Consider the following 23,192-nt stretch of genomic DNA (forward strand, 5'->3'; position numbering starts at 1 on the left):
TGCACATTAATTTCTTCAGTGATTTTCCTTGTATTTTAGAAAATATAATCAGTGTTACCTTGCATCCAAAGTCTGTCCCAGTATGTGAAGACAGTTGACTATTGATGTTGCATCATTTCCTAGAGAGGGAGGAAAATTAACCACCAATTAAGCTGAGCATAGCATATAGCTTATTGACACACTGCTAACTGTACCCCTGGATTTAATGAAAGAATAAATGACATAGCAGAAGAGCAACTGAACTTCTGCATCATTTCAGGTTAAAGAACATGCAGTTTTTTGTCTTAGCCTTGTTTACGCAAATGCAGTAACTAGAGGCAGGAAAGCATCTCTCATAAAATAGCTGAGGCAGTCAAGATGGAAGCACTTAAATGTGGGGTTAATTAGAGCTGCAGTGTATTTTCTGGTTTCCATTTGATTTCTCGAAGTTTTGCTTTAATTAATTCAAGTTTATCTGATTATTTATCTTCCCTGAGGTGCATAAAAGCTGTTAACTTCCCGAAGTTGCTATTGCAGGAAGAGTACACTTATAAAAAATGTCATTTAAAAAGTTCATTCCCTGGTGTCCCCCATAGTCTGCAGTAATTTATACCTTAATTGGGTCCACATAAATAACAGTCCCTGACATAATACACATATTCTGTAATTAATTTTCCCATGCAGGTATGTAAAAAGAGGACTTACATACAAGAAGCCTTCTATATATACGTACATCCCAAAATGCTGCCATGTACAAGCCTCTTTCCTCTAAGATCACTTTTTAAATCCAGAACAGATGTACGCTATAAAAATTTGAACCACAGCCTATTTTCAAATTTAATTTTTGAAATGAAATTATATAAAAATAAAACTGCCTTTTCTTGCTTTTCTTTAAATTTTCTTAAATAAAAAAGTAGAAACAAATAAAATGTTTAAGAAAGATTTCTGAAAATACTTCTATCTGCATACCGTGCTACAGTGTACTGCATTTTCTCACTGGTGGTTATTTCTTAAAAATGCAAGCAAACATTTAAGTAAAATTAGTAATTGCTTCAGTGAACTAGAGATTTTAAAAGATAAAGTGCAAGGAAGGTGTGGGAGGTTCATTGCAGCACTGAGAAAATTGTTCTATGCTACCAAAATTAGGAAATACTGTTCTGGTGTTCATCCACAGCAGATTAAAAAAACCTGGACCACAACTTCCATAGCTGCCTCAGCCAGGCAGCCTCACCTTTTTTCCACTGGCACATGTGATCATGCAATGGTACAGCAAGCAGGTAAGAAAGCTGAGGCGACCTAAAAAATCCTACCAAAATCACTACCCCAAAAGATTAAGGTTTTTTGTCAAATCAAACTTTTTTCCTTATTATCTTGATGCTCTGGTGATAGGAATGCCCGTACTGATGAAGAGAGCGCAGGACTGTGCTAATGGCAGCAGGTATGGAGGGAAGTACTCAAAGGACACCAGACTGTGCATTAGACCATCACAGAATCATGGAATGGCTTGGGTTGGAAGGGACCTTAAAGATCATCTAGGTCCAACCTCCTGCTGTGGGCAGGGACACCTTCCACTAGACAAGGCTTGCTCAAAGCCCCATCCAACCCGGCCTGAACACTTCCAGGGACGGGGCAGACACAAACTCTCAGCAACTTGCTCCAGAATAGAATGGCTTACTAGAAATTTAAATAATCTATTACAATCAAGTTACTTATACAAATTTGGCTTTTAAATTTGAGAAAATATGAAATTATATACTCAATTGACCAAAATTACTCACTGAAATCTTTCAGTTTCTACCCAGTAATACTAATGAAAATAAATCAGTAGTTTTCCTCATGTACAGCCACAGCTCTCAAACCATAAATTATTAAAGTTAAAATCCACTTGCACATTGTAAAGAAATAATGATTCCATGCTGAATGATAATTCCATAATCTCAATGACACTCTCAGATATCAAATGTGACTGTTTAAGTTCCCTCTGCATGCTTAATTTCCCATTTTAATAAACTTCTATATACATCTTATGCTACATGACTTTAACTAATGATTTTCAGAAATGCAGATCTATATTCAGAAGTACCATTCATATTCACAGTAATATAAAGTACCTATACAGCAAAACTACTTAGAATTTTGATATTTGTTATAGTAAACACCACACAATCCATAAAAGTTATTATTGAGCAACGCTTGTTCACAGAAGATGTCTTCAAAATGCACAAATAACTTTCTCAGTTATGGAGCACTTTCTCCCCTTCTGCACAGTCTTTGTCTTTGCTGAATAAGTGCAACTCTCTTAATCAGATTTTCTCACATCATGCAATTCACTTGCAAGGAAGGCAAACTATAAGGTGACTTGGACTTGAGTTATTAAGTCCATAGTAAACAATCCAATCATGCTCCATAGTCTCATGATGACCTTGTCACAATTCATGCCAAAACACCTGTGTTGACATGAAGATTTTGTAATCTGTTAGTTTCTGCAGTCTAGCAAAAGAGTTAAAAAACAAACTGTAGCTATCACAAATAATCAGCTGATCCTATCTACTTATGATCCTATCTGACTTCACACTTGAACCCAGCCAAAAAAACGGAAATAAGCAACCTGAGAAGTGGAATAGAAAAGATCTTTTCTTTAGTACTGAGGAACGTTATATTGACTCAGGTTTTTAATTTCAACCATGATTCATTTTAGAAAAAAAAATTCTGAAAACCAAATGCACAAATAACAAAAAAGGAGTTTCAAAATTTTACTAGTATACCTGACCTAGTTCATTCTTTGAAGAAACAACCTAGGGTATAAATCAGAGCTTATGTGTAGGTTTGTGACATATTCCACCCTTCAGAAAAAGCTGCAATAATACCACACAGCTGCAGAAATAACTCCATTCCTCCTATGATATTTAGGCAAATCCACTCAGCTCCTCCCAAAATATTTGAAAGCGATTATGCCAAAAAACCTTCCGATCTTTCTTCTTAGTTCAATGGTTTTCATACTGGCCTGCAAAATTTTTAAACACCACACTGCTGCAGCAAGTGAGTTTCTTCCCTTCAAATTGAATGAAATATGCAGGAATTGAGTTAGATGCATGTTATCATAATAAAATTCTAATTCACTAGCTAATTACCCAATTAGGTATGTTCATGGATGCTGAAGTTTGCACTGCATCCATCATAGAAGCCCATGTATGCATAGGATGTACTATTCCCGCTCTCCTAGCACCACGGCAGAAGAGAAAATTGCAAAGAAAATGACTGTGCCACACACTGCATATAGTGTATACACTTGATACAGACTTCAGATTGACTTCAATTCAGTGATTTCCACATGGCACAAGACAAACACCAAGCTCCTGCCAAGGTCATATAATACCAGAAAGAGAGTACACATGCGTATGTGGAGTCAAGCACATCTGGGAATATTCAAGAATTCCACAGAACATAACTACGCACTTTAGCCCACTTCTGATTTTCCTTAATGACTTTCCAATACAAATGTGCAGTTCTGATTATAAAATCTTCTTCCCAAATTATTCAGAATAACATTACAAATCAGTAATTTTAACTTACTCATCTAAATTCTTTGATACAATAATGAAACCCAAATATTAGTTAAGACACACAGAAAACTAAAAAGCCCCAATCACCCCCCCCAAACTGAAAACTACAAAAGCTTTTTATTCCACCTAAAAAAGTCTTTGATCTACCAGTCTAAACAATTGGTGGTCTGTGTAGACCATGCAATTTCAGCCATGCAGCATGCAACAAAGCAGCACTTAACACAATGCAAAAATGGCAAAGAAAACCAAGTGATGGCCATGCTAGTATTTGTCAAGGGTCTCCTTACCAAACAGTGAAATCCTATGCCTGACAAGAACTCCAAGTTTGCAGAACAGGCTGAAGACAAAAGGAAAATAAAAGAGAAGAGAAGGGAAAAGGAAAAAAATAAGGGAGGGAGGGGGAGAAAGAAAGAAAAAATAACAGCTGATATATGAGCAGGAAAAGCAACATGATGTCACGCAGAAAGAATCAATTGTCTGAGCAGAATGTGGGACAGAATACTAAAGAAAGAATTTTCAAGTGCAAATCCTTAACAAACATGGTTAAATAAGCACATATTATAATTAAAAAAAACAAAAAAATTAAAAGCAAAGCTAATTAATATAAAAGCGTTCTATACAATAACCCACAAGGAAATAACCATCAAAGCCTTAAAAAGTAAAATGTGGTCATTGTGCTACACAAGATACCACTAACAATTTGAAAACACAAGGCAACGGAATCAAATTAAGTGAGGTGTGTGATGGCAAATGTTTAACTAGTTCAATTAGGATCTTGTAAACTTGAACACAGCAAGAATTTCTCTCCAAATAAGTTTTGTTTTAAATACCACCTCTTACATGGTTTTAAACAATCTGGCCAATGATTTTGTTTCACATGTTTGAAGTACCTCCTGTGCTGATAAACAGCACTCCACTGAGAAAAAAGAAGAGTGAAATTTTGTCTTAATTCATAGAAGCAGGAGCAAACTACCCTACCCAAATTGACCTGGGCTCCAGATTAAGTTGGAACTATATCAATCTTCAAGATCTGGTTTGGTGTGAGAATTTTCACCATGAACGTCCATTTTTGTGGTATTATTTTATGCTGCAAACCCCTTCATCTGCTATAAATGACATGAACAATATCATGTCATTTTATTAGGCTACATAATTAATAGGCACACTAGCTATTTATTAGCCTCTGATTTAAAAGCAAAAGATACAAAAAGCATGTCTGCACAGCCTATGGATGAGATCTGAACATGTTGTTCCATTGACAGACAAGAGCATGGTGTCAATAGAAACATTTATGTCCAGAATCATAACAGCCAGGTTAATGTGGGATTGAATCCAGCTAATTAGCCAATGCACTGTGATCCACTCTAGCAACAGCAACTGCTCTGTTTTAGAAATGAGCCTGCTTGGTGTGTGTGTTCGAGGATCTTGGTTCACTTTTTATTCCATGATGCAGACATAGACTATATATTCCTTTATGAGGATCTTGGATCACCAAGTCCAACAGGAAAAGATGGAGAGAAGCGTGTTAGCATCATATAGATTTTGTGTCCAATTCTGGAAAAGACATAAATAGTTCACCACTCTGTCTTATGTTCTGACAGACAAATGTTACTGAACTGACTGTACCATTCAGCAGATGCTATGTTTCACAAATTGAGACTGAAACTATTATCTACAGCGTCTTTCGTTGAGGTCAAATAAATAATTACATAAATTTGAAATACCAGATTTCCAAATTTCCAATACCTAGATTGATATTCAGAACCAATTTCATACACCTACAGTAGTTCAAGAACTTGTAACATGGTCTGCTGTATGAGAAATTCGAAAAACCCAATCATGAAGAGGTTGGCTACAAATACAACAGCATATAATGCCACCACATTTCCGGAAGAAGCCTGACCCGTATTTGTCAGCAAAATAGATCTGGATTTACTGTATTTTCTGAATATGGAATGGTTGTTGCATATGCTAAGGCTTTCACTGCATTATCAACATCCAAAATTATACTCTTCCACAGCCTAATGAATGCACTGGAGAAGGAAAGCAGCCAGGAACTGCCCTTAGCTTAAAACAAATCCTGTGTAGGATGTGCACTCAATAGAATTAGCTATTACTCATCCAAGATTTCCGTGCATCTATTTTCTTCTCCTTGGCTGACACATCTGGATGGCACATAACCCAATCAAGTATGGCAGCAGCTCCAGTCTTTCGGCAGGACTGTAAGTTCTGGAATCTCACACAGCTATAGAGCATAGGTGCATAAATCTATGCAGCAGGTATGCTGACATAGCTGACATATTCCAGAAGTAGGGAGTTTATTGGCATGACTTAGTGTCTGTAAAGATACTGTTATCCAGGACATTATAGACAGAAAATTAGCAGCTCATAAGACTGGAAAATTATTTATATGCATGCATTTTGATACAGTTTTTAAATCCCTTGAAGAACAGCATTCAGATAAGCTGCCAGTTCAGATTAGTCCATGAGATGATGCAAAGTCAATACAGCCATTACTTCCTTGAGCTTAATATTGTGATAAAAACTTCACTCAGCATTCACACAATCTTGCAAGCCCTGCATGTCTGAGTGACCACCAACTGGCTGTCAGCCTCAAAATACAGCAATTTAATATTGCATGGTTCATGCCCAAGAACAGCCAAGAAGGCAGCCATCATCCATGTCCATGTCACAGGTACTCAAGAGATCCTGTGTGAAGCTCGTAATTCACCTTACGAAATGGGAAATGTGGATTTCAATTCAATCAGAAGTGAAATTAAATTAAAACATCTTAGAGAGATGGTCTTAAAAAAAGAGTAACTTCAGAGAAAGATCAAGTATTTCTGTGATAGTGCTACTCATTACTATTTATAAAACTATAGAGCAGAAAGAATGCAACTCCCTTAATCTTATGATGGACATTATTAATGATGCTTATTGAAACTTGGCTACAAATAATTTTGGCTTATAAACCTAGCATAAAATTTTTCAGGAATAATGATTTCAGTATATACCTATTTCTAACAGTGAAAACTGATACATAATTGTACAGCCTGTGCCACAGACTATGCAAGTGTTTCGCTGTTGGATATAAGGATAAATTCAAGTTCCCTGCATGCTAAAATCATCACCTTTTAAACAGCATATAATAACTCTGTACTCCTCTCAATTTTATACAATGGATTTTCCTAATGGGAAAAAAAAGTGAAAAATGCTTAATTTGTGTGTACATAAAAATATCTCTGAGCCTCCCACTTCTCACTTGCCCGCAATCAACTGCTGCTCTTTTAAGACCAACACACATATGCATAGACATTCATATTATTTTAAGCTTTACCTTGTCACCATTTCTTTCTCTTTATTAGAGGCATGGCCTCCACTGCTGAGAGGCCTACTTGCTGAAGACAAGAAATACAGGCGATGATTTTTAAAATACTGATCAATCAAAGGGAGCACAACCTGAAATTATATCAGAAAGAGTGGTTATCTCAGGACCTTCTTTACTATGTTCTGCATTATACTTTATAAGTCACAACTAAAGACAGGAAATTTCAAACAGGTTTTCTGTCTTAAAACTTCTATCTGTTTGGATTTTTTCTTCAATAGCTATTCCTCTGAATTTATTTAATATTCAATGCATTTAATATGTCATCAAGAAAGGCAGCAGAAAAAAAAAATTATCACCAGGATTTATGTGTGGGGTTTATTAGGAGGAGTATAAGGCAGAAAGTATAATTTAATTTTATCTCACAATTTAAGATTTTTTCTATACCACATAACCAAATACAACTATTGCTTTTTGGCCCTTTTAATGTAGGTTTAAGAAAATTCACCTACAACTGTCAGCATGCTAATAGCACTTAGTTCTAGATTTTTCAAATAGAACTCCCAAAACAACATGACTTACTAAGGGCTTGTGCCACAGAAGTTTTTCTGTTTACTTTCTGTGGTGATTATTACTCAGTGTCCACTACAGGTGTTAGCCAGCAGCTGATCCAAAATAAATGGCCGAAAAGAAAATATGAAATTGCTTCCTTTTTGGAGCATGGCTCACATAAGAGTGGAATGCTAGCTTCTGAGTCAATCAGCTTGAAAAACAATACTACATGGAAGACATTGAAATAACAACTTACTGCAAAGGACACCAGAGTTAGAAAATGCTGCCAACAGTCGCCTGTTCTTACTCACTAATGAATTCAAAAGGTATTTGGAATATGCAAATATCATACAAAACTTTATGTGTGAAAGGCAGCAGCAGATTTTCTTGGTTTATAATGTGCAAAATCATGACTGAAAAAGGAAAATTGTGCTGAGAGGAATTTCACTGCTGTCAGGAGGAAGGGGAAGGGAAAGTGTGACGTCCTGCACCTGGGGAGGAATAAGTCCAATTACCAGGACACACTGAGGGCTAATCAGCTGAAAAACAGTTTTTCAAAGAAGGACCAGGGGATCCTCAGTGGACAGCAAACAGACCATGAGCCAAAAATGCAACCTTATTGCAAAGGCAGCCAACAGCATCGTGGATTGAACTAGACAGAGTGCTTGTCAGCAGGTCCAGGGAGGAGATTCTTCCACTCTACTCAACTCTGGTAAGAGCACATCTGAAGTGCTATATCTGGTTCTAGGCTCCCCAGTACAGGAGAAACATTGACATACTGGAGAGAGTCCAGTGAAGGATCACAAAAATAATTAAGGAACTAGAGGATCTTTCAAATGACAAGAGATTGAGGAAGCTGGGACACTAACCTGGAGAAGAGAAGGCTCAGGGATGATCTCATCCATGTGCGTAAATATCTGAAGGGAGGGGGTAAAGAAGCTGGACCCAAACTCTTTTCAACTGTGACAGGACCACAGTCAATGGACACAAACTGAAACATGGTAGGTTCTCTCAGACCATCAGGAAACACGTTTTTACTGTCAGGGTGACTGAGCACTGGCACAAGTTGAGCAGAAAGACTGGAGTCTCCACCCTTGGAGATATTCAAGAGATGTCTGGACATGGCTCTCTGACACTGCTAAGCAAAGGGTCCTACCAACCTCAGCTATTGTGTGACTCCGTGATGGAGACAACAACACAGTTTTAAAACAAGAGAAATAACTACTATGACACTGACAGATATACAGCTGTGTTAATTCCAGTAACTATTGCTCACATTAACCCACCTGAAGATTGTAAAAAAGAAAAATCTTCAAAATTAGACTAAGCCACGAAACAGAAAATGTAGGGAGCTTCTGAATAATGTCATATGAGTAGCTGCTTATCATGGAGCAGGAAACAATGAGAATAAAAAATATAGTCTTGTAATCTTCCCACATGTATTTATCCCACATTGTTTTCAAGCTATTTTTATTACTGCTGTTTTTAATTAATAAAAGAATTAATTTAACACAGAAAAACACCACTATAACAATAACAGTGTCTAAAAAACATGTTCTCACTTCTGTTAATCACTATGTTGACAAAGAATAAGCAAAAATATACTGTACTTTGGCAAAAAACTTGATTTCTTGTTCATATGGGAATTGCTCTCCTTTGCCTCTGCTGCCACCATCTGCAGAGAGAAGAAAAAAGAGTTCCTCATCATGTATCCTAATTACAGTCTACTCTGCTTTTTTCTTAGGAAGTGTACACTATAAACAAATAATACTGGTCATCTTTTGATGTAGATTTAAGGTACCCCAAACAGTATAGGCACTAGTTGAAGTGGCATTTTATGACTACCTCATTAGAGGAAAAGTAACAGCAAATAAAATATATAAAGTATAACTGACTAAATCTTCATAAAAGTGTAGGCATTTCATAGTCCAAAGAGATATGAATGTTTCTGTGAGATAAAAATCTGGTACTATGTTTATCTTTTCCTGTTACAGGTGACAATTTGGAAACCTGAACTCATATTCTAATAAAACACCGTTCTCCAGTTGGTTCCAGGAGAAATGAAATTAATGAATTCCCATTCCTTATTTATGAATTTGGTAGTACAGAACAAAATTAATAGTGAGATCTATCCAACTAAAATCTAAATTGCTTCACTCTTCCCTTACCAGAAAAAAACAAAATCTCTTTCAAAATAAAATCTCTTACAGCTCCCAAACTATTTCTCATTTATTTAATGTCTTCTTTCCATTAATCTATTGAGGGACTCAAACTGTATTTGTTCCACCAATGTTTCTAGTGTTTCAGTATTTAATCAATATCATTCTTGCAGTTATCCCAAATTTATGTAAGTAAGAATGATGAAGCCATGGTAATCAAGCATTAGCAGCAGAAGTAGCCCTGGTGAGTTATGAAGACCAGACTTTTGCTACTGTAAGCAACCATGGCATATAACTCCTAAATTTGCCAAATTTCCACATCAAAACTAGATTGACTTTTAGGTGAGCATTGATTTATTCTATCTCCCTGATGTCCCTGTTACTGTAATTTACAGCATATATGATTATGAAGCACAGTATATGTTATATGTCAATGCAACTCCCATGGTCAAAACAGAAGCAGCATCTGGACAGGTTTCATTGGCTTTTATTGCTCATGTAAGAAGCTGGCTTGAGTCACCAAACTTCTGTATTTTTTATCTTCACCAAAAGCAGATAAATCCTTCATAGTGTTGTTCACAAAACATGTGCTGGGTATTTGTGAAAGAACATTCACATTGTGCGAGTTTGTTGAAGATGTTTCTCTACTTCCTTTTGAGAAGGAAAATTCAGAATGGTACAAATGACTGGTTTCATTTGCTGTCTGAAAAACGGAGAATAGTATGGGAATAGTAACTATCATTGTGCACATGTGAGAAATTATAATTTTGTGCATAAATGCAAAGGGGCAGCTAGTTTTCTTTTTCAAAGAATTAAAGTCATAAATTTTTGCTGAAAATTTTTATTCTGATGAATGAATATGGGAAATTGGAATGAATGGCAGTTTCGTAACTCCAAAATTCGTGATCTTCATCAACTACAGGAAATTAAAGGGAAAACTAGCCCAGAAATGTACCAATCTTTAAAAAATTTTTCTGTTTGTTTTTATAACATCAGAAATCTTAGCTAACTTTTTTTTTTAAAAAAAATGTGCAAGGGGTACTATACCAAACTCCAAAATGTACTGATGGGCTTCATCCACATATCTTATAAGCTGCTGAAGGAAACTATAGGCAAAGCGTTTCTCAATGGAAGGTGTGTCTAATTCCAGGTCCTTAAGTCCTCTGTAAAAGAAAGCAAGTAAATTTTTACACATACAGAAGGACTCCAAGCAGTCTTACCTCTCCATGTAGTCTGACACCATTTTCTCTGGTCATGATCATGTGCTGATTAATATAAGAATTTTTTGTGTTAAATGTAAACAGCACTCTCACACTTACTTAGATTTTGAGCAATTTGTTAAGACACAAGTAGATATCCCAACCAGATGGCTAGAAAAAAAGTTACACTTGTCAATCAAAATAATCCACGATTATTATAATTTCTTTCCATTACTTGTACTATCTTACATTTCCCTACAGAGACTGGATCTGAGGAAGTTTGCAAGTGAGGAAGTTTGGAAGCTGAAAAAATACTTTGATTTAAACAATCAAACTAGAAGTAAAGCTAAATACCCATCACTATGACTTTTCCTGAAAAGTCTGCTTACAATGGAAAACTTTTGAATAGCTATACAGCATTTCTGAAAAATCAGAGGAAAACCAAAACAAAGTGATGGAATCGCTTTTCCAGCATGTTCCATCCACGTTAGTTACTACTCTGATATAAAAAAAACCACATCGTCTTTCCACAAGAATGAAACTCCGAAGCCTGAATCCATGGCATGGGATGACATCCCTAGCAACAAGCTGGCATTGGCACAAGCCTTGTATGCAGGATTGGGACATAACTGATGGCACATTAAACCGCTATTCTTAAAAAGCAAGGGCGTCAGTCACACCTCATCTCCCCCTGACTCATGCACTAATTTAAATTGGTACTCAGTTACGTTGCAAGTTTAAAAAGTTTACCTACTGCGTATATGCAGGATAGAACTGCCTGTGTATTGCACTTTTATGCTTTGAATTAAAGCGTATGCCTAGAGACACAAATCTACTAGACAAAAGCTAAAGGAGACAACGCTGGAGAACAAAAGTCTCAAGTTTACTAACTAGGGGGCCATTAAGAAGTTTCAGACACAACTTTGGAGAGGGCCACCTGAACTTTGGAACTCCTAAGAGAAAAGGACATGAGAATTTGGATTATTTGAGACAGCACAGTACACAAAGCAACGGGGGGGGAGAATAAAAAGAAAAGTGCAGAAGGAACAAAAACAGATTTCAAAATAGCTGGTCCCATGTAAACTGTCAAATCAATTGACTGACTGAGCCCTGTCCCTTATCACTAGAGTTTGTCCTATATTCTTATTAAATGCCTTAGTCCCTGTATCTCTGTGTAATGTCACTCGCTATTCCATCTGCTGTCAGGAGCAGATGGCAGCTACTAGCAAGACCAGCACGAGCTGGATACCAGGCCAGCAACTGGAGTCAGGCTTGGAGTGTAGGTTCCCCCAGGTCTGTGACAAGCGGGGTGAAAGGAGGTCTCAAGAATCTGTAGTTGGAGATGCCACAGCTTTGCGGAACAGCTTGTGGAAAAGGCTGCATTTAACCAGCACAGGAGTGTGCAGATGTAGCAAGAACCAGTTACAAGATATGGGTGTGTCCAAGTTAATGTTTATTTTACCATCCCTCTCAGCCTTCCACTCCCAAAAAAACCCCAAAAGCCACTTTTCGCTTGTGTTTAACAGGGAAAAAAAAGGGTTATTACTCCTGAATGCAGCTGATAATGCTGACAGGGACTAAGGAAAGAAACCTTTGCTGTCTGACATCCCTCTTTGTACGTCCTACTGCATTGACAGGAACTAAACTCAATTGTTCCAGCTAACCTGTAAGATTTACCAAAATTATCAGATTAATTGTGGGACCCTAGAAACAGGCAGGAATTCATATTTGATAGAAAAGAATGGAAGTAGGCAGATTTTAGGTAGATGTGCAAGGCTAATTCACAGTGATTACTTAAATTGATCTCAGTGACTTTTTCATTCACTTACTAATGTTCAAGTCATGCAAGGCTCAGATATGCTTTCAGCCTTTTCTAGAGATTCTGATTTCCTTAGTCATGCTGATAAGGCAGAAAAGACTCCAAAGTAATTAGAATTTTATTCATGCTACATTTACAAGGTAAATACACCATAATAAAATTAATTATGCATGTTATTTGGCAGACTATTCACTATTATTACATTTACACTGTGGATTGTATAAAAATTACTTTAAAACATCACTTTTCATTTTTAAAATACTTTAATAATACTGTAAATTAACTCAATTGAAATAAATTAGTTGTATGTTTTAGAAATAAAACTGTCCTATCTTACCAATTGTCTAGAAATTCCTTTAGAGAGAGACATGTGCTTGAAGATGTGTATGAACCTGTAACTAAGACTTAATAATTCCATCACTTGTAAAAAACCAGTAAGTTTACTAACAGTTGGATGCATGGACACATGAATCATGTTCATGCCTTCGAAAAACCCTGCTACTAACTCTGTCATTCTTCCTTACAATAGTTTATATGAAGGAGCTCATCCTTATTCCCAGGTACTGAAACATAAAAAAAATGATCATAGAGTTCTGGTTTGATAGAAGAAACCCCAAAAAACAAGCAATAACAGAAACAAAAAAACTCGGCCACAACCAACCAAGCCACAAAAGAAAACAAAAGAGACACTGAGGATAGTCAGAAACCTTCTGTAACATTTAAAACTGAACTGAGAATTACCTGGAGACAACATATCCATTAATCTGTAGAAATTTCAGAATATCCTGTGCTTTTTCTCTATCTTTGGCTTTTTCTTTGGCTGTAAGTGTATCATAAGGGACAAGAAGGGGATGGTTGCCTCCTCCTACTATGGAACATCAAGAGAATTAAAAATTAAAGAGTTATCTGTTGACATGGTAAGTCCCAATATGTAAAAGTACTATCACAATAATACACAGCATGTTACAGTAAATTCTAGTCTGAAATAACAATATACTTGTCTTTTTCTTTACGCAAACTTTAAAAAATATCCAGATAGAAACTGAGATATGGTTACATCATTCTAACACATTTGCTGCAAGTACAAGCTAAATATGCTGAACCTATTGCAAAAAACCTATAAGGAAAAAAAATGCTTAACAGTTACAAACATCTATTACAACTACAACTTCATTTAATGAAACTGAAAATATTTCAATAAATAATACATAATTTCCTGAGAAAACCCATATATAAACAAATATATAAACATATATGAAGTCCTGCTTTTAAACGCTCTAATGACAGGGTTCATCAAGTTTAGCAAGATACACAAATATCTAAAAATATATTAAAGTGATACAGTTCTACTTCATAGTAATAAATTAAAGACAGAAAATTAAAATACATCATTCAAACATGGTTCACACTACTGTCCAGCAAAATCAAAAGAATGCTGCAAAACCACAGGTAAAAAGAACAAACTTCATTGTATTGCTTACTAAAATTTGATGTATTGATATCTACTGCATGTAGATATTTAATTTAGAAGGAAAATAAAATTGCTATTGTTAATATAAACACCTGCATAAAAAGCAACATTCTGAGGAATTTAGCTTCTAAAATCACTATGGCATAACACAACACAATAAATTCCTATTGCAACTTCTCTGAAACCCCAGGAAACTGTAGGGGTAATGATAAGATTTACCTCTGACAAAGAAAACGATAAAGAAAGTATCTAAAAATAATAATAATTTTTAAAAGGAATGAATTCCCTATAGAAAATATTGGAGATATCAAAATCATATAAAAATCATACCACTGGATATTTTTTTAATGTACATATTCTGAATTTTTCAATTAGTTCTGCCTGAATCTATTCAAGTACTTGCAAACTGAAAACATAGTGGGCAAGTCTCATGGTGGATTTTTTGTTTAGTGCGGATTTGTCTTAGGAAGTACAGTTTTTAACATTGCAACAATTGGATTTTATTCTCTTATCACCAACATGATGTGATTGTGCCACAGGACAGCTGAAGACAGCAAAATAAGTCTACATTATTCTTCTCTTCTTTATACATGGGTAAAAAAGTAAAAAGACTAGCAAATAAATATACTGGAGGAAAACCCTCAGAATTTTTGAAGGCCAAGTTTTGCTCAGCTGACAAATTCATCTACTTTTCACATAAAAAACCCCTCCATCAGAAGCCTTCAATCACTACAGCCACGTCCAGCCTCCCCATCCTGCCCAATACAACAAACACTACACAGTATTCTCATTGAAGTGCTTCTCAAAGGCCAAATTCTGCTTTCAAAGCTGTGAAATGCAGTTGAAATATTGAAATATCTTTCTGTAGTCTATGACTTCCCAAACTTGGCCTATCTCCTGAGGCTACTTATCCTGAGGAAGTTTTTACAGAAAAGAAATAATATAAAAATTATATCAAGGGGAAATATAATTAAAGGCATGGAAATATGAAGTGATTCTAAAAGGCACTTCCAGATAGAACTTTGCATTTTTATAAAACCTTAACTGATATACCTTTTCTGGATTTTACAAATTTAGACCAACTTTGGTGCATACAATATACAACTAGACACCTTCAGATAAGGTAAAATCCTAGCTTCAATAATTTGCAACTGAGAACTTGTTTTCTCCATGTGCTAATATAGTGTTATCTGAAAAAAAAATCAGCTTTAATACAAATAAATACTTTTAATACAAATAAATGCTTTTAACAGAGGAAAAACAGTAAATTACACAACAAATGAAAAAAATATTTCATTTAGGTAAGCAGAGACCATGAAGCACATGCAATTTTTATGTGGAATCAAGTATCTACTCTAGGTTTTTCCCCTTGTCAACTCAACTCATGATATGTGCAGTACTTAGTAAACACCCCTCAGATCCAGCTGCTATAAAAGAAGCAATGCAAATGAAATCATAGTCCATTGGGTAATAGTCTGGAAGATTAATGCTAGAAGGAAAATGGATTAACGTGCTTAAATTTATTTACAACCTTTGACTTTCCTTCTTTTGATATATTTGAATTGGTAAGCTACTTAAACAAGGACAATGGGTAGTAGAAAAACTTTCAGGCACCAAAAATCACAGACAAGAATAGATACTTCACTGTTTCTTCTTTGTCAATTTAAATTTGCTGATCCTTTTTCTTCTTTTTAATGTTTTCTGAAATGTATGACCTAAGGTAGTCACAGAAAACTTAAAATTTTTAAAATATCTATAGGTAACATTACCTTTTGCTTCAAGCTCCAGTTTCTTTTTCTTTGCCCATATGTTATGGTAGTTTTCAGCCATCATCTCAGCCATAGCCTTAGGAAAATGGAGAGCTTAGTGATGTGTGTTGCAATGAATAATTCTCAAGGACAAGTTTCTGGCTGATATTAAACAACAAGTTTTGTTTTCTGGGAAGTATAATACAATTACACTGTAATGGTCTACTGGAAACAAGTTTTTACTGAAAAATATTGTATGGAATTTGGGTAGAATCAGCATGGGTATAAGGGTCAGGAACCTGGTGCTGAAGAAAGAACTCTTATTGCAGAAAACAAGGAACCACAAAAAGAATAGTCTGGAAATAGTAGTGGGGTGTCAGATGAGAGACTTCATTCTGAAAACAAGGCCAAAAAGAACCCTCTGAAGGCACTGTCAAGGGAAAGAGAGACCATCAAGCCAGAGCACTGAATCAACATTGTTACTGCTGGCTGTGGCAGACTAATTACAAACTCACGGATATAGCTCCTTCTCTGTGGATACTGTGCTCATTTGTATGGCCATGCTGTTAAAACCACCAACCACTTTAGAGCATAAATTAGTCTATATATTCTTCCTATAAAAAAAATTTCTTCAGACTGGTGAACTAGAAGCTAGACCCTGAACTAAACAAAACACTAAGCTCTCTAGTGTCCACCTAGTAGGAAGTGCTTCAACATGAAACAACTTTTTAAACTCACCTCTACTCTCCTCCTGGTTGTGTACTCTCTAATTGCACAGAATGGTGGAATTTACTGCAGATTTCACTTTACATTTCTTTCATGAACCTACAGAGACCTTCTCATCTTCAGTAAGGATTTTGAGTAATGAGTATTTCTCAATACCAATTTCTTTATTTGTGAGAAAACTCATGAACTGAGAAATTTTTCAGCCACATCTTATCTGTCCACAAGACAATTTGTTTCATAAACTTTTTTTCCACTCAAGAAATGCCGATACAGTTGTGTTGTGTATTGTAGGTGCTTTCTGTCATGCACACCCTCATACTGGTATTTTGATAATCCTAATTAGGACCTTAAAAGGATGCACAGCAGTCTGTGTTTTCATAGAACCTAGCAAAGCAGAGCGCTATGAAGATGTTTTTAGAGCAAGACTTAGCTGCTTATGGAGCTAGGATGTGACCATGTGACTAAAGACCAAAATGAGGAGTATTTTGCAGACTTACAATTTAACACACGGTCACAATTCTTGCTAGCTAACCCTGAACTCCAACTTGAAAGATATTAAACATTTTCTAAAATATTCAAAATTACACATAGTTAATTTTTAAAACTCAGATCTCATTAATAACTAACATGTTTAGATATTTCCTCAATATCTGTATCAGGACAATTAATAGCTGAAATTGTATTTTAATTAAATTTATTTAGCTTTTAAATAACAGATTCTGAAACTGGTTTCAAAGAAGACCTCTCTTCATAGAGCAAATGAATGATAAAACCAACAAGCTCTGCCTTGTAGCTAAGGGCTACAAAGGAAATACAAGTAATGACAAGAGTTAGAGGTAACAGCATAAAAAATAAGCAATGGACAAACAGAAGTTCCAATGTCCTTTTTATGTGACCTGTGACAGAACAGTTACTTTTATATGGGCTTGGTTTACTGCATCATAATATCACGATGATGGTCACATTATGAGTTGTTTTCTGAGCATTAAACAAAGTCTCCAAGGTCTTTCAAGTATACTGAATTTATACAAACATTAAATGTCATAATTGTAAGGAATCTTTGTCATCAATTTAAAATAAGAACATAATGGTAGAGGCAGTTATTTAATTATCAATTTTATGAACTCTGGAATGATCAGTAATCTACTGACAGTTATTTGGAAGAAAATTCTTTTAAAGCTAGTCAGCAATCTAAAACTGCTACAACTATGAAACTGGAAACTGCAAGACAGAAACCAAGGAGTCGAAATTCAATGTGAGAATTTGTTTGGAGGTACAGTAGAGTATATACTGCAGTTTGTCAATTAATGTACTACCACTACTTGTTTGCACTATGGCAAAGCTCAGCATGGGCAAAGTTAAGCCTGTGTTTCAGGACTCAATTGCAATCAGCTTTGAATACCATGTTGCCATCACTAGACTGGTACAAACACCAATGCCAACTAATTTAAAGCTATTTAGTATATGCTTAGATTACATTGCAATTACACTCACAGGAAATTACCAGACACCACACTCCAGCAAACACCATGAAAAATATCCTGTCTAATGACAGGAAGAGACCATCAACTAAAACATATTCGTCCAAATAACAGCAACCTACTGACACATCTGTCAAAATCCTACCCTCAATTCCTTCATTCTCTATTTTCGCAGTACTTAATGGTTCCTGATTCTCATTCCTTCAGTTTAGAGAAAAAAAGAACATTGACAAAATGCTTTGAAAAGATGGCAAAGAAATGAATGGGAAACAGAAAAATTTGATGCTGTTAGCTCTTCTAAATAGGATTCTCTTGAAAATGGCAAATTTTCACCAAAAAAAAATCAATCCAGGACTAAAGAAAATTTTGAAGGTTTTCAACATGAACCATGATTTAAAGCAACAGAGGATCAGAGAGCAACAATGAAAAAGATCAAAAAAGCCCCCAGCAAACCCCAAGCATATCAAAATAGGTATTTTAAACAATTTGGTACTAAATATTAAACTAGCAAAACAGACAAAATCAAATCGTAAAACAAACCATATGCATTTTAGGTGCTTCTGACTTACATGTAAGTCTCTGGAGAGAGTGACATTGCTCATGTCAATTGCTCGAGGAGTGTAACCATGGGCTGTATCTACAGAGATCTGAATGACAAATGTGTAAAACAGTGGAGTTACACAAGCATTTAATACGAAGAAGTTAACATTAGCAAGATATTGAAAATAATTAGGAAATTTAAAGAAAAAGTCACTTCCAGATCTCTAGAGAGCAAAAGGATCTTTTGTGGCCCAGCTGAAAATTTTACGTGAAAATCAGGGGTGGTAAACTTCAGTGAGAATTAGGCAAAGGGCAACAGAGTTTATTCCCAAAGACAGATGGCCATAAGACACAAATCTCTTTCATTTAAATACAAATATCACTTGAGCTCATTTAGAGTTTAAACTTACTGTAGACAAGAATAAAGTTATGATTAAATCTCTGTGTTATCTAGAGATTCTTTTTTTTTCTCAGCAATTTCACACGATCTAGTTTAAGGTGAATTCAGACAAAAAATCAAACTTTTAATTTAGCTTTTCAACCCTATTTCTACATTTAAGACTAGAACCTATAAATAGTTGTGGGTTTACCTTCTGTCCCTCCTTCCCACCCAGAAAATATCACCATGTTTTTATTCTCTGTTTTCACTGTCTAAATTTGTCAGAGGTTTGCTTATTACACTGACACAAATGGTCAAAGGAGGATAAAAAGTGATTGAGGTTCCCTGGATGATAAGCCACTGACACAAGAAGTGTGGCTAGAAACAGAGGCACTGACAGGCTCTCCTCTATGGATTATGCAGTAACTTTATTAAGCAATTACTCTTGCTTTAAAAAGAACAGTGTTCAGGCTTCTCTTCCTATGTGTGACATTATTTTCATATGCGTGTATATGAGCATATGGAGCCCTAAAAGTTCAAAGGCTTCCTTTCAAAAGGCAGTTATTATTAATAGAGAATAACACTAAGTTTTTAGGAAAGTGGCTCACTTGACTGGTTTGAGATATGCGACGCGTCCGATTATACAGCGCCATGGAATCTCCTTCCCGTGTCCTTTCAATTCGCCAGCCCCATGCCAGCATGGTTTTGAGTGATTCTTTGATTGGCCATCGATAAATTTCTTTCTCCTAGAAGAATGTACATGCAATAATTAACTTGTTTATTATGTAGCTGTACAGAGCAAAAAGAAACTATTGGACTTTTTCCTGGTTGTACTGAGATGCAAAGAAATGTGCTGAATTCAACCATTATGGCTCAGGGCTATTGAAATGATGCAAAAAATCATATAGATATTTAAAAGTTTATTTATCATTCCAGAGGCAGGGAGAAGAATTCTGGCCCTGCAGGAAGCTGATGATCTCAGGGAAAACTGTGTTAATAGCATGAAATCAAGGGTGGAGCAGAAATTATCAGGAGTAACACAGTGTTTTATCTGCTACATGAACCAAAAACCATAACCACAGAATCATAAACAACTCTGTGCTGGAAGAGAACTCTGGACGTCTTCTGCCTCTACCTTCTGCTGAGGTCAGATAAGGCACCTAACTGGGCTATCAAGATTAGGTTATCTAGGTCTTGCTGCATCATGCCTTCAACATGCAGCTGATTTCACCACCTCTTTGGGCAAATTATTTCAACATTTAAGCTGTCAAGAAGGATTTTTTAGAAAGTATTTCTGCTAAAGAAGCTTACAGCCATCGCCTCTTGTCTTGTCACTGTGCACCCTGTGAAGAGAATACATCCATCCATCTTCTCTGTAACTAATGCTTAGTAACCAGGAAACCAAGACCATATCTCCAGCAACTTTCTCCTCTTTAAGCTGAAAAAACCCAGTTCCTTCAGCATTGCTTCATTTATATCAAGTTCTCCAGATGTTGTGGTTTTCTGATGGAGACCTGCTTTCAGACAAAGCCTAAACCTAAACCACTAAGCAAGAAGGCATTCCTGCATGACCTTACTGCAAAACAGAGCAGAAATACCACATTTTGGTTTCACTCTAAGTTATGCCACGTAGATTCAGGTTTGTGAGAAAAAGTTTGAGTGGCCTATTTATAATACAATGAAACCCTTCTATATCTTTTCAGGATTTTGAGGAAGGCAACAACCACACACTAGCTGACACAGTGTAAGGATTTTTTTCTTTGAACAGTGAGAAGACAAGGCAATATTTTCAGTGATATTTCAGCAACCCTGGATCAAGCATGAACAAATCTCTTACCTTTTCAGAGAGTAACTTATATTGTTTCATTAATGGTTGCACTTTTGCAGATTCAGAAAATGTTTCACCATAGGTCCATCCATTGGCAAACTGAAAACAGCAATAAGAAGGATAAAATGGGAAAATGAAGAAAATTATGACAAATCCTTTCTATTGGTAGAACTTAACCGAATAATGCTTCAGAAGAGCTGTTCTCTTAAAGTTTCCCTTCTGCTATTTTCTCAACATTTTCTCAACCAGCATTTATATTATTTACAAATTAAGATATGAATCATGTAGCATACCATCTTTTTTCAAAGTAACAATTACCAAAGCACCCATATCAATACATTTTTCTTTCAAAGATTTTTATAAAGCAGAATACTGTGCTACAGTTGAGGAACTATTTTTTAACACTGGATAAACAAAATGCACAAAGGAATAAAAAGGATAAAGAGTTTATTTCGTTAAAAAAAAAAGGAAAATTCAAGTCCATAAAACTGTTAAAAAATTATCAAGTATATTTACTCAAATGTCATCAATAAAAATTATGAAATGATTAAACACTATTTTGAAATACTCATATGCACTTAAGGAAATTTCTCCCAAATTTATTTCAAGAATACAGTATGTCTGTATCTTACCTACATACCACCTTGTAACATTATGAAAAATAATAACATTCAGAATAAAATATTTTAAAGATGAAATTGATTTAAATAAAAATATGATTTTGCTTTAAGAGGAATGTAAATTTTACCTTTTCCATTGACCATTTGTCATGAGCATGTTCTGCATATTTGTTAATGAAATATTCTAGCTTTTCAGGGATCGTAATGCTGAAAGTGAAAAAAAATTAGCATTATATCACACAGGCTAACATGGAATGCTTTTGTTGTAAAGAAAACTTCAAAATAATAAATAATGCAATATTTGTGCAATAATAAATAATGCAATATGTGGATGTAATAACACACCTTTGCTGAGTTCGTCTTTTCACATACAGTTTGCTCCAAGGCCAAATTAAATCAAGGAAGATATCTGAATTATTTCATGGGCACTGAATGACAACCACAGCTGTGGTAGGAATTTAACTTCTTTGAAACATGTGTGCAGGGAAAAATCATTAATGAGACCAAGCACTAGTGCTTTTTGTCCTGTATTTTCCTAGTATTAAAGCCATAACTACTATCTCAGAAATATTGTAGTAACTTATTGCACATGTCCATTATAAACTTATTGCACATGTCCATTGTATGCTAACAGTCATTTTTGCAACATTATCTGTTTTATATATGGCATAAATATTTCTCAAATATCAGTTGTTTACTTCATCAGCATAGCTACAACGGAAATAACTACTTTTGATCACTGAGGAAACAGTAATACCTTCCCTTCTAACATAAAGAATTTCAGTATGAGAAGTAGTAGTAGTAGAGCAGAGTAGTTAGAGTGCCATCTACTGTGAAATAGAAGTCTGGATTTTCAGTCATAATGTGGAAAAAGCAGAAATGTAAAATAAAATTATGTCAGAGAAACAATTTGCAAGAGCCTCACACACACACAAAGGTCAGAAAACATTCATCCAGCACTGTCAGTAGGTTTTTATTGTTTGTGAGATTGTATTTTGAGGGGAACTCTATTAATACAATAATACTTCAAATAATTTCAGAAATGAAATAAAATTCCAAGCACATTAACATCCTATTATCTATACCTTCATACAAACAGGTCCATTACTAGTAAGCGCCACAAAGCTGGATTTGCATGTTAAAAGAATGTAGGATAATTTGGAGGTTACAATGATAGCAGCAGTTCTGTCTTTGTCTTGAAACATCACAGAACTGTTGACTCCTATAGCAATGAAGTGGCATATAATTTCAGTAATATTAAGTAACATTTTCTGATTTTTTTAAATCTATTCCAGCTATCTACAATTTTTTTTTCTGAAATGACACCAGATAATTACTCAGTTAAATTATAATATAATAGTCTTAAGAAATTTTGTTAAACCTTAATAAATCTTAACTATATCTTGGAAAAATGAACTTAAATGGTAATTGAAAACACTTAAATAAATTTAAATGGTCACTGTCCTTTCTATGCTCCAGATAGGATTATGACTTTTACTGCAGTATTTAGATGTGCATACATGTACAAACATGCTGTAAGGAAGGTGTCAATCTACTGACAGCATCCTGTGTGCTGAATGTTAATACAGGTAGAAAACTCACAGGGGCAAGTGAAGCAAACATTTTACAACAGGAATTTTTTAAAATATAGTCCATAGCCATGCTTCTGTAAAACTATTCTATACAAAGGGAAATGGCACACTTGCTGAAGTAAAAAATCAGAGCAAAAAATGTCCATTCAGATATGTGCTTTTTCTAGCTAATATACTTGAAAAAACAGGGCCAGAGTCTGGCTGCCTAGAG

The 23,192-nt window shown here is 35.3% G+C and overlaps 1 protein-coding gene across 10 annotated transcripts in view; it reads right to left on the minus strand.

Annotated features, from left to right (window-relative positions):
- Positions 1-23,192, minus strand: part of RYR2 (ryanodine receptor 2) — a 382,187-nt gene that overhangs the window by 82,198 nt on the left and 276,797 nt on the right. For 6 of the 10 annotated variants that reach the window (XM_038130398.1, XM_038130396.1, XM_038130402.1 and 3 more), the window contains 11 exons: positions 21,518-21,596; positions 20,779-20,868; positions 19,550-19,687; positions 18,592-18,669; positions 15,837-15,912; positions 13,338-13,464; positions 10,626-10,741; positions 9,030-9,094; positions 6,880-7,001; positions 3,830-3,879; positions 59-119 (listed from right to left, as the gene is read on the minus strand). In XM_038130398.1, coding sequence (XP_037986326.1) covers positions 59-119; positions 3,830-3,879; positions 6,880-7,001; positions 9,030-9,094; positions 10,626-10,741; positions 13,338-13,464; positions 15,837-15,912; positions 18,592-18,669; positions 19,550-19,687; positions 20,779-20,868; positions 21,518-21,596 — 1,002 coding nt within the window. The remainder of the gene's footprint in view (positions 1-58; positions 120-3,829; positions 3,880-6,879; positions 7,002-9,029; positions 9,095-10,625; positions 10,742-13,337; positions 13,465-15,836; positions 15,913-18,591; positions 18,670-19,549; positions 19,688-20,778; positions 20,869-21,517; positions 21,597-23,192) is intronic. The other 4 variants (XM_038130404.1, XM_038130403.1, XM_038130400.1 and 1 more) reach the window with 1 other exon arrangement.

This window comes from Motacilla alba, chromosome 3 (genome assembly GCF_015832195.1).
Source record: "Motacilla alba alba isolate MOTALB_02 chromosome 3, Motacilla_alba_V1.0_pri, whole genome shotgun sequence".
Taxonomy (NCBI): domain Eukaryota; kingdom Metazoa; phylum Chordata; class Aves; order Passeriformes; family Motacillidae; genus Motacilla; species Motacilla alba.